This window comes from Oncorhynchus kisutch, linkage group LG17, assembly GCF_002021735.2.
Source record: "Oncorhynchus kisutch isolate 150728-3 linkage group LG17, Okis_V2, whole genome shotgun sequence".
Classification (NCBI taxonomy): Eukaryota; Metazoa; Chordata; class Actinopteri; order Salmoniformes; family Salmonidae; genus Oncorhynchus; species Oncorhynchus kisutch.
This window is the reverse complement of record NC_034190.2, coordinates 71,647,280-71,660,125: the sequence shown is the minus strand read 5'-3', so window position 1 is coordinate 71,660,125 and position 12,846 is coordinate 71,647,280. Positions and strand designations below refer to the sequence as shown.

Here is a 12,846-nt window from a genome sequence, read left to right as displayed (position 1 = left end):
GGTGTGGATGGAAATAATTAGTACACATGTTACAGAATAATTTCTACATAGAACCTGCTTCAGTTCAAATGACATAATACACCAGATATCTAGAATAGATTGTTTCTGTTCTGAACTTTATGGGACAGCTTTTGTTGTGACTCCAGTGTTCATATACTGTATTCGGTTGTATCAGAGTCCCTGATTCCCCTATATAGAAAGAAGCCTCTCATCCTACTGAAAATCAGTCGAGCAACTGAAGCCATCCTTGCTTCATCCTGAGATCTATCACAGAGCCTATGCAAGCATCACACATTCCCTTTGGCTCTGCTGAGTGTAAAGACATCCCCTTTCAAAGAGAGGAACACAACTCAAGTGTGAGTTGAGGGGGAGTTTGTCTATAGATTGAAATGCTGAAAGAAGGCTCAGGACAGCAAATTATTTTACTTCAATAACTTTAATGCTGATGTGTTTATAAATTGATTTGAATTTAATACCCCACCAAGGAGACATCACACCACTCGAGCAGGATATGTTTGCTTGGAGGTGAGGTGAAACACCTTGACGTTCTCCTCTCCTGGGATTGAGCAGAGAGAGGAGGAGAGGGTTGATTGTCGGCTAATCCCTGAATAGGAGAGAGAGATTGTCAACTGCTGACTTAATCCTTGTCACTTGTTTTCATCACCTGGAGTGGTCAGCTCCACTCCGCTGCACAGCATCACTGACACCCTCAATGGTGAGGATGCCTGTAGGCCTGCCTGGTGAGATGAAACAGCACCAAAAACTAACAGTGGCGAAAGGGAGCAAATGAAGACAGCAGAGCCAAAACGGCAATTTGTCTAATGTGGGATTCAAAATGGGGCAGGGATTTTACTGCAATAGAAACCCTTGGGCGGGCCGCCTAACAATTTCTCCGGGACGCCAAAGTAAAATGATTGTTATTTAAAAAAAAAAAAAATGTAAAAAATAATATGATATACATAACCTGGTTGGTTAGCTACCTGCAGATTCATGCAGTGTGGTGATGTTTGTTATGAGTTGAGATTCTGGTTAATTGTTTAGCTACCTAGTTACATGTCTAAACAAAAGACTCCACTATGCAAGTAACCATTTCATTAGAATCTTCATGATGTCTCTATGACAACTTTCAATAGACGTAGCTAGAAAATTCACTTTGGCTATCTACTCCGATTTCAGAGCACTCTCGCCAGAGTGTGCCAGAGCACAAAATAATTGACGAATTTAAGAACGCTCAACCCCCATTGAATATGGCTGGAGTCAGTAAACGTTGGCAAAAAGCGTAATTAAATTGTTGCCAGCAGCACAGTTGCAGTCACCAACGATCTGGATAACATAAAAGCAGCCTAACCACCTCTGCTAGGGTGAGCTATTCTCTGATTTGTCTGGAAGTAGCTAACAAGCTAGCCAATGTTAGCCAGTTAGCTTGGGTGCATGACTGCTGTTGTTAGGTTAGAACGCTCAGATCAACCCTACTCCTCGGTCAGAGCAACCAGTGTGCGCTCTGAACTCTCCGAGAGCAAAACGCTTTCAATACAAACTGACAATCTGACAACGCTCTGAGTTTACAAATGCCCAGAGCGCACTCTGAGCACACTCTGGCACTCCAGATTAAATTTACAAACACACCCGTAGTATAAACCAGCCTTTAGTCTTGAAATCTTTGGTTGTTTTGCCCATGGCCTCACATGTGAATCCTTAAAAAGATGGGTGGGGCTAAAACTTTAAAGGGTGTGAATGATGCTGAATGGGTGTAGACAAAGAAGAACTCTCCAGTAGGTGTATCAAAACATTCAAAGGACATTTTCTCAAAAGTGGGGTTACAAGTTTATCAACTTTCAAAGCAGAATTACTTTCTCATTGTTTCTCAACTGTAGTGTATGATATACCATTTTCTAGCTCTGAGTCTCTACTTTTATCCAATGTAAAGAACACAATTTCAAATTGTGTTACATAAGACCGAACCGAGCCGGTCGGTCACATATCAAGAAGCTGATTAAACAGCATGGTCATTACTCAGGTGCACCCTGTGCTGGGGACAATAAAATGCCAAGTTTTGAGGGAGTGTGCAATTGGCATGTTGGCTGCAGGAATGTTCACCAGACCCATTGCCAGAGAATTGAATGTTCAATTCTCTACCGTAAGCTGCCTCCAACACATTGTTTTAGAGAATTTGGCAATACGTCCAACTGGCCTCACATCCGCAGACCACGTGTATCCACGCCAGCCAAGGACCTCTACATCCGGCTTCTTCACCTGTGTGATCATCTGAGGGAGAGTGGGGGGGGGGGGGTTCTGAGGAGTCTTTCTGGGGGTTCTGAGGAGTATTTATGTCTGTAATAAATCCCTTCTGTGGGGAAGAACTCATTCTGATTGGCTGACAAGTGGGTGGATCTATGCCCTTCCAGGCCCACCCATGGCTGCATCCTACCTCAGTCATGTGAAATCCATAGATTGGGGCCTAATGAATTTATTTCAATTTACTGATTTTCTTATATGAAGTGTAAAAAAATATTTGAAATTGTTGCATGTTGCATTTAAATGTTTGCTCAGTATATGAAAACTTTATAGGACAATGTATTGATGAGGATTGTAATGGTAAACCACGACACAAGAAGCCATCTCAGCTCAAAATGCAGATGATGTAAAGGATGTCACACTGCTTGCTTAGCGAGTACCACTTCCTTCTTATTTGTCTCACACAGAGGTTGGAACCCAGGACCTCTGACTTGCTAGCACACATGCATGACTGGCCTCATGAAGCATCTTACCGGTCAGCACCACACGAAAAGGTAGACACTTCAGACTGAGGAGTAAGTTTCACACATCCCCATGTGCTACATGGACTCCAACTCAAGCGTGTGAAAACAGCCATGCAGAATTGATGGCCTGCATGTTTTACACGTGTGGGAAGTAGCCCATTAGCTCTACCCTGGCTTTCAAATATCAAATGTGAAAGGCTTGATTCCCTCTGGTCTTGGCTGCTTCCTCCCAGCCAGCAGTCAGTCAGTCAGTGAGTCAGTCAGCCAGTCTGCCAGGCAGTCAATCATTCCAGCTCCAGGGTTTGTTGCGTAACACTTACACTGCTTTTAACTGCCACAAAAGGCCCATTTCAATATGGGCTCAATTCCCTGTCAGGCTTCAGTGGGAAGAATATGCTGCTTCAGAAGTGTCTCTTTTGGTGGCTGACTCTGATCTGGTCATTTCAGGATACAAAACAGCCTTGTTGTCACTGCATAATAATTGAATTAGTTGTTGGCATAAATAACTATTTCTCAAACTCTACTCAAAACACTCTGAACATGATATAACAAATATCTTTTGCGCTCAGTTGATATGCTTTTGCAGGTCAGATACTTAGTTTTTGCCAAGCATCGCATCTATGGGGTAATTTTCATTCCTCTTCCACAGCAATGGCTAAACAAAAACGTTTTTGCATTTAAGTACAACTAAGAGGGACTTCAAAGATCTCTCCAAGCTGTGTGCAATGGGCTAAGTAACGTCTGCCTAGTGCAGTCCTTCTCAAATAGTGGGGCGCGCCCGTGACCCCGGGGAACATGCTTTTTTTTCTCCGTAGGGAGTAGTTTTTTTTTACACCGAACAAGAGCACACAGCACAGAGCAGGAGATATGAAGTGCAGATAACAAACCCTTAAGAGACAACATGGTAAAATATTTAACAGGGATGAAAAGAAAGACGGAGAGAGACGGAGATAATGACACAAATGTAAGTCTCCCGAGAGCTAAGACGAGGAAATATGATGAAGCGTATGTAGTGCTTGGCTTCACTGTGACTACGGTGGGAGACGAGGAAATATGAGGAAGCGCTTGGCGCTTGGCTTCACTGTGACTACGGTGGGAGACGAGGAAATATGACGAAGCGTATGTAGCGCTTGGCTTCACTGTGCCTACGGAGGGAAACGAGGAAATATGAGGAAGAGCTTGGCTTCACTGTGACTACGGTGGGAGACGAGGAATATGAGGAAGCGCTTGGCTTCACTGTGACTACGGTGGGAGACGAGGAAAGACCGGTATGTTTACTGTGTCCAAAAATGTTGGCAGCGGACAGCATGAAGCCAAATAAATTAAGGCTTCACTTAAAGACATTACACCCCAGTCACGCTGATAAGCCGCTTGAGTTTTCAGCGAAAACGTGCCGAATATTGCCAACAATCGTCCCGCTTTGTGAATGCTACTTCAGTAAACCAGAGAGCACTGTTAGCATCATATAAGGTGGCGTACCAAATTGTTCAGTGCAAAAAAAAAAATCCATAGCAGAGGAGCTGATACTGCCTGCAGCATTAGACATGGTCTCTGTCATGCTGGATGAAGCAAGTGCTGCAAAAATAAAAACTATCCCTCTGTCCAATGACACTGTCGCCAGACATATAAATGACATTGCTAACGATGTTAAAGAACAGCTGGTAGATAAACTCAAAGACAAACGTTTTGCCTTACAGTTCGATGAAGCAACTGACAGCAACAAAGACTGTTTGTTTATCGCTTATGTACATTTGACATGACAAACTCCCTGTGTGAGGATCTACTTTTTTGTAAATATGTCAGACAGAGACAGAGCCACAGCTGAAGAACTATTCAAAATGCTGGACTGCTTCCTGACTGAGAATGGGCTAAAGTGGGAACACTACATTGGTGTTTGCAGTGATGGTGCACAGACCATGGCAGGGATGAGAAAAGGACTTTGGACACTCAAGAAGGCCTCACCTAATGCTGAGTGGACACACTGTGTTGTACACAGAGAAGCACTGGCTTCAAGACACCTTTCCTCTGAATTAAGGGAGGTTATGACTGACATTGTAGGTGTAGTCAATTTTATAAAGACCAGACCACTAAAAACAAGAGTCTTCTCTGCTATCTGTGAGGAGATGGGAGCTGAACATCAAGCTGTGCTGTTTCACAGTGAAGCAAGGTGGCTGTCACGAGGAAAAGTCTTGTCCTGAGTTTGAGCTCAGAGAGCAGATAAGAATGTTTTCGGAGCAGGAGCACAAGTATGACCTCGCAGAAAAGTGTAGTGATGAGAACTTCCTGGCAAAACTGGCCTACCTGAGTGACATATTTGGAAAGCTAAATGAACTAAATCTACAGCTTCAAGGGAAAGATAAACACCTCCCTCAGGTCACATACAGGATCAGCTCTTTCACTCGAAAGCTTGCAATGTAGGGCAGGCGACTTGATGAAGGAAATACTGATTCATTCGAGAACCTGCATGAATTTGTTTACACTACTGACTATGATGCCACCTCAGTGATTCCATATATTAAGGAACATATTTCATCACTGATGGGATTCTTTAAAAAGTACTTCCCTGAAAACAGCAACAGCAACATCTTATCTTTGTGAGACTGGCTTCTCTGTTGTTGCTGCACTGAAGACCAAGTGCAGGTCCCAGCTAAACATTGAGCAGGAGCTGAGAGTTGCAGTATCATGCTTCGAAAAACTGTGCTCTGCAAAACGTGCTCATTGTATCCATTAATCCTGACTTCCTCATTCTGATTTTAAAAAATCAGCACAAATTGTTTTATTCATTTTTGTTTTATAGGTGTGTTTCATATATTGTGCTCCTGAGTTAATGTTGCTGATCAATTTGAATGTATTATTATTTATTGATTATATTTTATTTTTCAGTATCAAATGGTCAAAAAATGTTTACAGTTTAAATAAGGCTTGAGTTTTTTTTTAAATTTCAGGCAAATTGATGCACTTGAAGTATTTTCTGTTACAGACTAAAAAACTATGTTAATAAAGTTATTCTTTGTTGTAAGTTGATCTATATTTCTTTATTTTTTATTTTTATTTAATGTTAATAAGGATACAATGTTATGCAGAGGTGTACTTATAACAATTTTATAGACAAATTATACTATTTACAGTCGCAGCGGAGAGTTGGGCGGCGCAAAATGTTTACTTCTTCCTAGGGTGGGCGTAACAGAAAATAATTGAGAAGCACTGGCCTAGTGCAAGATGATCCACTCTGGTTGCTACAGTACAGCCTTGGTCTTTTAGCACATAAACACAGAGAGAGTTGTTTCTGTAAATACCCTTCACTCAGCACTTCATGAGACCTGCCTGCCTCTCCTCTCTCTCAGGCCCAGATGGCAGTCATTAACGTTCTGCTGCCAAGTCTGGAAGTCTTTGATTTGGAGAGGAGATTATATCTGTGGGAGCTCTACTGTGGTGGCAGTGCACACACATACCCAGGCATGCAGGCCAGGCAGACACCCCACAGACTGCCTGACAGCCCCTTCAGTTCCTTCCACACATAGGCTCAAAAGTAGTGCACTATGTAGCGAAAAGAGTGCCATTTGGAATGCTAACTCTAGATGCAGGGGAGGAAGGAATCTAATGGAAGGAATGATATCCAGGGCTGGGAAGGGGATTGGGAAGGGATGTGGGTGTAAAGACATGCCTTCATTTATTTAGCTAACCTTTGGTGCTGTGTGCACCACACAGCCGCTGTCGCAGCAGCCGTAGCATGAGGAGCATGCAGCAGTGAGGCAGTGCGTGGGACCTTCTAGTTTCCCTGAGAGCCACTGTTTGAAGTGCTTCCTTTGTGAGTGTGCAGTTTGCAGTTCTGTCAGGAGAGCAGTTGAATAAAAGGGAAGTGCCTTTGGAATTGGGAGAGTTCCTGCCATATAACATCAGGGTCGAATCAGTCCCAGTCATGGAACCCATCCTCCAGAACACAAATATTTAGTGGAGACCATGGAATAGATATTGTGTAATCTAAAGAACAAATACAAGATCCAAATGGAATTCAAATATATACATTATTATCACAATTTGGTGAATGTCACACTTCTCACAGACAGTGACAATGCAGTTGAATGAAACATGTATGACACATGATTGTTCCAAAAAACGATTTTCCTGAGGAAGGAAGCCCTGCTACAGTAAGGATTCTAAATACATGTGACCTATGAATGTTCATGCGTCATGGGTGGGTTGGGGGGGGGGGGCATGATGTCTGTCCCATGGAAGTGTTCAACAACCGAGGAATGGATGTAGCAGACAGAAGTCGAGATATCACTAACACTAATGATAATGTAGCCTATAGTATTTTCATCTGTCTTTTGGTGATGGGAAATCCACCTCCGTTAAAGGACACACGACCTTTATTCACCATGCACTCCAAGGTTGTCCTATGATAAGCAATGACCATTTTTACGCATTTCTTTGAAACATGGCAAGAAAATGATGGATTATTAATATCAAGTAGCCTAGTCCAGCCCTGTGAAATCCACTGCAATAATTGCCTTGCAATGGCAATATAGGCTAATTGAATTCAAATATGGAAAGATAAACAGCTATTTAACATATCTTATTTTCAATTGAAACTATTTGCAGTTTCAATGTATTTGGAGATTTTTAGAATCCTATAAATCGTCTTCCTCGATTGTGCGAATCTCTGAACAATTCAACAAGCGAAACACAACATATGCGCAAATTCATACCTGAACCGGGGTGAATCTTTCACACATTCTTCAAAGTCCACCGTCATTTTGGGTTGGATTTAGTCTTCAAGCTTAACGTATAAATGTCATTTCCAGAAAGTTATGAATAACAGAAAAGTGTAGCTATGTATTCCGTGCAGTGACAGTCTACTGTGCTACTTCACTGAAACGAGAGCCTGAAATATTTGAGGAGCTAGACCGCTGGAGAAATATTAGGGACTATCGTCAAACGTTCATTCTCAACAAGAAGCGCACTCAAATTTAGGGAGCGTATTATGCTTGAAATCACATGGCAAGCCGACTACAACACAAATTTTCATGGAATATTTTGTGTCAATATCAATGAAACAACTTTATTTATAGTTATTAAGCCGTTACTGTACACTACTAGAGAGACAGTATGAGAGTGGGGCCTGCAGTTTGCCCTAACCCTAACAGTTGATGGACGCTGATCACACTGTCGTGTGTGTGCGCGCGCGCATGTGTGTGTGCGTGCGCGTGTGTGTGTAAAGTCAGTATACTAGAGAGTGTATCTGAGAGAGTGTGAATTAAATGTTTTGAATTTGGAGTTTTCTTTCTTGTCTCTGTATTCACAGTCAGATGACCTTTGGCCCCTCACAGCTGGCAGTCCTTGACTGAAGCACAGCTAAATTCCTCTTTTCCCCAGTGCCAATCTCTGGTGAGATCTGTCTGCAACACCTTCACCAGGAAACCAGATTCTCACAGGGAAACATGATATTAAGAGGGAGTTCTGCCCTGGTGGCCCAATGTGATAACTGATGCAGAGAAGATGCTAACATCTGGGATGGCTCTGGTTCAAGAATAAATTTAGGAGCTCTTGAGCTGTACATAAATATCCACTGTTAATCTGGAATTTAACACCCCTCAGTACAGTGGGTTGGTTTTGTCATCATCAAATCTGTTCTTTGACAACGTTGTCCACACACAGCTCATATCAGATTGTTGATTCTAAAGTGACCTATCAACTAATGTGTAACGTCTGCTTCCAACTCACACCCTCAAACACGTAGATCCCCTGAACACAGCTCACTTTCCAGATCCCAATCACCTGAATTCTAATCACCTGTTCACACACCTGTATGTCATTATCACACACTATTTAGTTCAGTTCTTTGCACCCCATCACTGTGAGGTGTTGTTTGTTTTGTGACACACAGCTTTCAGGGCGCTGGAGGTCATGTGTATGGTAGTTTTTGCCTGCCTCTCTAACAATGCCTGTACTTTAGCATATCAGATTTCCTGTTATCTACCTATTGCCTGATCTCCCAGACTACTTTACTAGCCTTTCCCTGCCTGTACTGTTGCCCTTTTGGACCCCCTGTGTATGACCTTCTGCCTGCCCCTGGACCCAGCTACCTGCTTCCTCCTGTGTATGACCTTCTGCCTGCCCCTGGACCCAGCTACCTGCTTCCTCCTGTGTATGACCTTCTGCCTGCCCCTGGAACCAGCTTACTTGCCGCCTCCTCTGGTCCTTTGCAATAAACACCTGCTGCGCCCTGCTCTTGAAACCAGGCCTCTGTCTCCCCTTGTGTTCATTACATAATGATCTTTCAGCTTTTACTTCTATTTCTGTGTGACACATTAATTAAACACTAACAAATATAATATATACCCAGGCAACATGATCTTCTGGCTTCTGGGCATTAAACAGCAAATATTACATACACTGTATCAAAATACATTTACTCTTTCACTAACAACCTAAAGAACTTATTGGGAAGAAATGCTTATCAGGTGGATAAATTAATTTAAGATGAGAGAGAAATATCTGCCAGCTGTTCAATGAAAATACTGTAAATATAGAATACTGTATTTCAAGTGCATTATCCATTTCCCTCCACATCCCTCTAGGTAAGGCCAAAAATAGGATATTATTCATTCACAGGAAATGGGAAGGCCGGGGGGAGAAAGTGCTAGGGGTTTCACTGCAGGCTTTCATGGAACACTATTGTTCCTTCTTATTCCTGCTTTCAGAGGCTAGCTGTGCCCCTGCATAGGAATGATCTCACCCCCGCCCTGGTCCTTGCCTTGATACTCTGAGGAAGAGATGTCTTGACTAGCTGGATGAATTGCTCCTAGTCAAGACTTGGCCTGACTACCTTGGTTTAGTCATGGCGATGTAAGCATGAAGTCACGAGAACTGAATGAATCCCCCTTTTGTTTGGGGTGTGATAAGGGGTGTAGTAGTATAGGATGCATACATTACTATCATGGGATAGACTCTAGAAACCATAACATTTCCTACAGTTTATTCAAGTGATGTGATTCAATGACACAACTGTTGACTCAACTTTGAAAACCATTTCATTTTAAAAGTCTGATTAAATTTGGCTCCTGTCAAATCAAATCTTATTAGTCACATGAGCCAAATACAACAGACCTTACAGTGAAATGCTTACTTATGAGCCCCTAACCATCGATGCAGTTTAAAAAAATATGAGTAAGAATAAGAAATAAAAGTAACAAATAATTCAAGAGCAGCAGTAAAATAAAAATAGCAAGACTATACACAGGGGGGTACCGGTACAGAGTCAATGTGCGAGGGTACCGGTAAGTTGAGGTAATATGTACATGTGGGTAGAGTTATTAAAGTGACTATGCATCAATAACAACAGAGAGTAGCAGTGGTGTAAAAAGGGGGGGGGGGGCAATGTGAATGGTCTGAGTAGCCATTTGATTAGGTGTTCATGAGTTTTATGGCTTGGGGGTAGAAGCTGTTTAGAAGCCCCTTGGACCTAGACTTGGTGCTCCAGTACCGCTTGCCGTGTGGTAGCAGAGAGAACAGTCTATGACTAGGGTGGATGGAGTCTCCTCTTTAGGGTCTTCCTCTGACACCACCTGGTGTAGAGGTCCTGGATGGCAGGAAGCTTGGCCCCAGTGATGTACTGGGCTGTACACACTACCCTCTGTAGTGCCTTGCGGTCAGAGGCTGAGCAGTTGCCATACCAGGCAGTTATGCAACCAGGATGCTCTTGATGGTGCAGCTGTAAAACCTTTTGAGGATCTGAGGACCCATGCCAAGTCTTTTCAGTAGGTTTTGCTGTGCTGTCTTCACAACTGTCTTGGTGTGCTTGGACCATGTTAGTTTGTTGGTGATGTGGACACCAAGGAACTTGAAACTCTCAACCTGCTCCACTACAGCCTGTAGATGAGAATGGGGGTGTGCTCGGGTGAGGTTTATCGTTTATTCAAATATTTAATCCGAAATAGAACGACGTTGAGATTAAAGTAATTATTATTGTGCTCATTATTTTGAGTTATGCTCTTAAAATTATGTTTAATTATACACAACAATACAATGTATATCATCATCATTAAATAACCAGAAATACATGTATCTTTCACCCTCTTTGATGCAAGGAATGTTACTGAAATCCATTATTGGTTTGTACTGTAAGGGTTGTTTCAAGAGAATAATCAGATACTGTTGATGTTGTGGACTATTCCTGAACCTCAAGACAGTACAGTTTTGGACCTGGTTACAAGAACAGATGGGAAACCCCCTCCATCCCCACCAGGGAGAATCCAACACAGCCAGGGTCAGTTGGCCACTGGCAGGAATCACAGGCCAGATGTACTGTAGTCTACCTGGCCAAACACAGCACGACGGCTGGCACACGCACAGACCGTCACAATGAACTACTGATAGGTCATAGAATCAGGAAGTAATTTTCTACCTCATCCCACCCTCTCCTCCAGCCTCCCTTCCCTTTCTGCTGCGCCATTGCCTAGCAACATTCTGTCTTTCCCACCAGCCCCAAGAAGAGCACTGCCTCTATCAGTGTAATTTTACCACAACCACGGGACACTAGGGCTAAGAGAGATTTTGTGTGGCTGGTCATTTGATGGTAACTTCATACGTTCTTTCTTATACCAAGAGATGTATTATGTACTAAGTAGAATATTTGAAAGTTTAATAATGAATAAGTTTGAAAAGTGGGCTGAGCGCTCATAAGTGCTTAGTATGGAATTTCTGCTTTCAGATGAGGGTCAGAAATCATACATATTTACCAATGGTGTGAGGAGACAATCGATGTGGAGACACAACGTGTGTGCGTGCACATGTGTGTGTATGTGTCGGATTGAGGGGTTGGAGACTAGCAGCTGAGTATAGCCTGCAGCTTGTCTTGTCCTACTTTCCCCAGAAAAACAAAGTGCACCACAACCTCCAGACAGACATTCACCTTCCAAGTCATACCTCATTGGTTCTCAGAATAATTTAAATGAACGGCAGTCAGAGACAATGATTTTTAGAACACTTACATTGATCTTGGAATCTACACAATAAAGCACTCGTTGTCTCATGTTTAACAGTTTCCTGGGTAATTGGCTTAATGCTCATCTCAACTCCACTCCACTCACTCTGTCATCTCAGGGCAGTTCACTTGTATTATTCATGGGCTGTTCATTTAATAGTTTTATTTTCCTCTCTGAAAATAACTATACAGTACTTTTCAGTTGTTCAAGGGACAATTGAAGCATGGAATCCGACATGCCTAGTTTATTGAAAGTCTTTTAGCATTTTGTACTTCCTGGTCAAAGAGCTGTGTGCATTTGAAATGAGTTCCTTTAGTTCAGAAGTAGAAGGGAAGAGTACATATATAAGGAAACATTATGTACAATATAATGAATGATGCTCAGTAACTATGAGTTCATGTCCTAAGAATGTCCCAGAAATCATACTTTCAACCATATATATGCTGTATCTATGTCCTTCCACGAAGCTACAGTTGAAGTCGGAAGTTTACATACACTTAGGTTGAAGTCATTAAAACTCGCTTTTCAACCACTCCACACATTTCTTGTTAACAAACTATAGTTTGGCAAGTCGGTTAGGACATCTACTTTGTGCATGACACAAGTATTTTTTCAAACAATTGTTTACAGACAGATTATTTCACTTATAATTCACTGTATCACAATTCCAGCGGGTCAGAAGTTTACATACACTAAATTGACTGTACCTTTAAACAGCTTGGACATTTTCAGAAAATGATGTTATGGCTTTAGAAGCTTCTGATAGGCTAATTGAGATAATTTGACTCAATTGGAGGTGTAACTGTGGTCGCATTTCAAGGCCTACCTTCAAACTCAGTGCCTCTTTGCTTTGAACGTACTTTGGTGTGGAAAGTGCAAATCAATCCCAGAACAACAGCAAAGGACCTTGTGAAGATGCTGGAGGAAACATGTAGAAAAGTATCTATATCCACAGTAAAATTAGTCCTATATCAACATAACCTGAAAGTCTGCTCAGCAAGGAAGAAGCCACTGCTCCAAAACCGCCATAAAAAACCCAAAGCATACTTCCAAAGTTGTGGCAAAATGGCTTAAGGACAACAAAGTCAAGATATTGGAGT

At 42.2% G+C, this 12,846-nt stretch overlaps 1 protein-coding gene across 1 annotated transcript in view; it reads right to left on the bottom strand.

Annotated features, from left to right (window-relative positions):
- LOC109907055 (arf-GAP with coiled-coil, ANK repeat and PH domain-containing protein 3-like) overlaps positions 1 to 7,632 on the bottom strand; it is a 100,631-nt gene extending 92,999 nt beyond the window's left edge. The window contains exon 1 of the mRNA XM_031794527.1: positions 7,469 to 7,632. Within this exon, the coding sequence (XP_031650387.1) occupies positions 7,469 to 7,515 (47 nt within the window). The 5' untranslated portion in view covers positions 7,516 to 7,632. The remainder of the gene's footprint in view (positions 1 to 7,468) is intronic.
- Between the last annotated feature and the right edge of the window lie 5,214 nt (positions 7,633 to 12,846).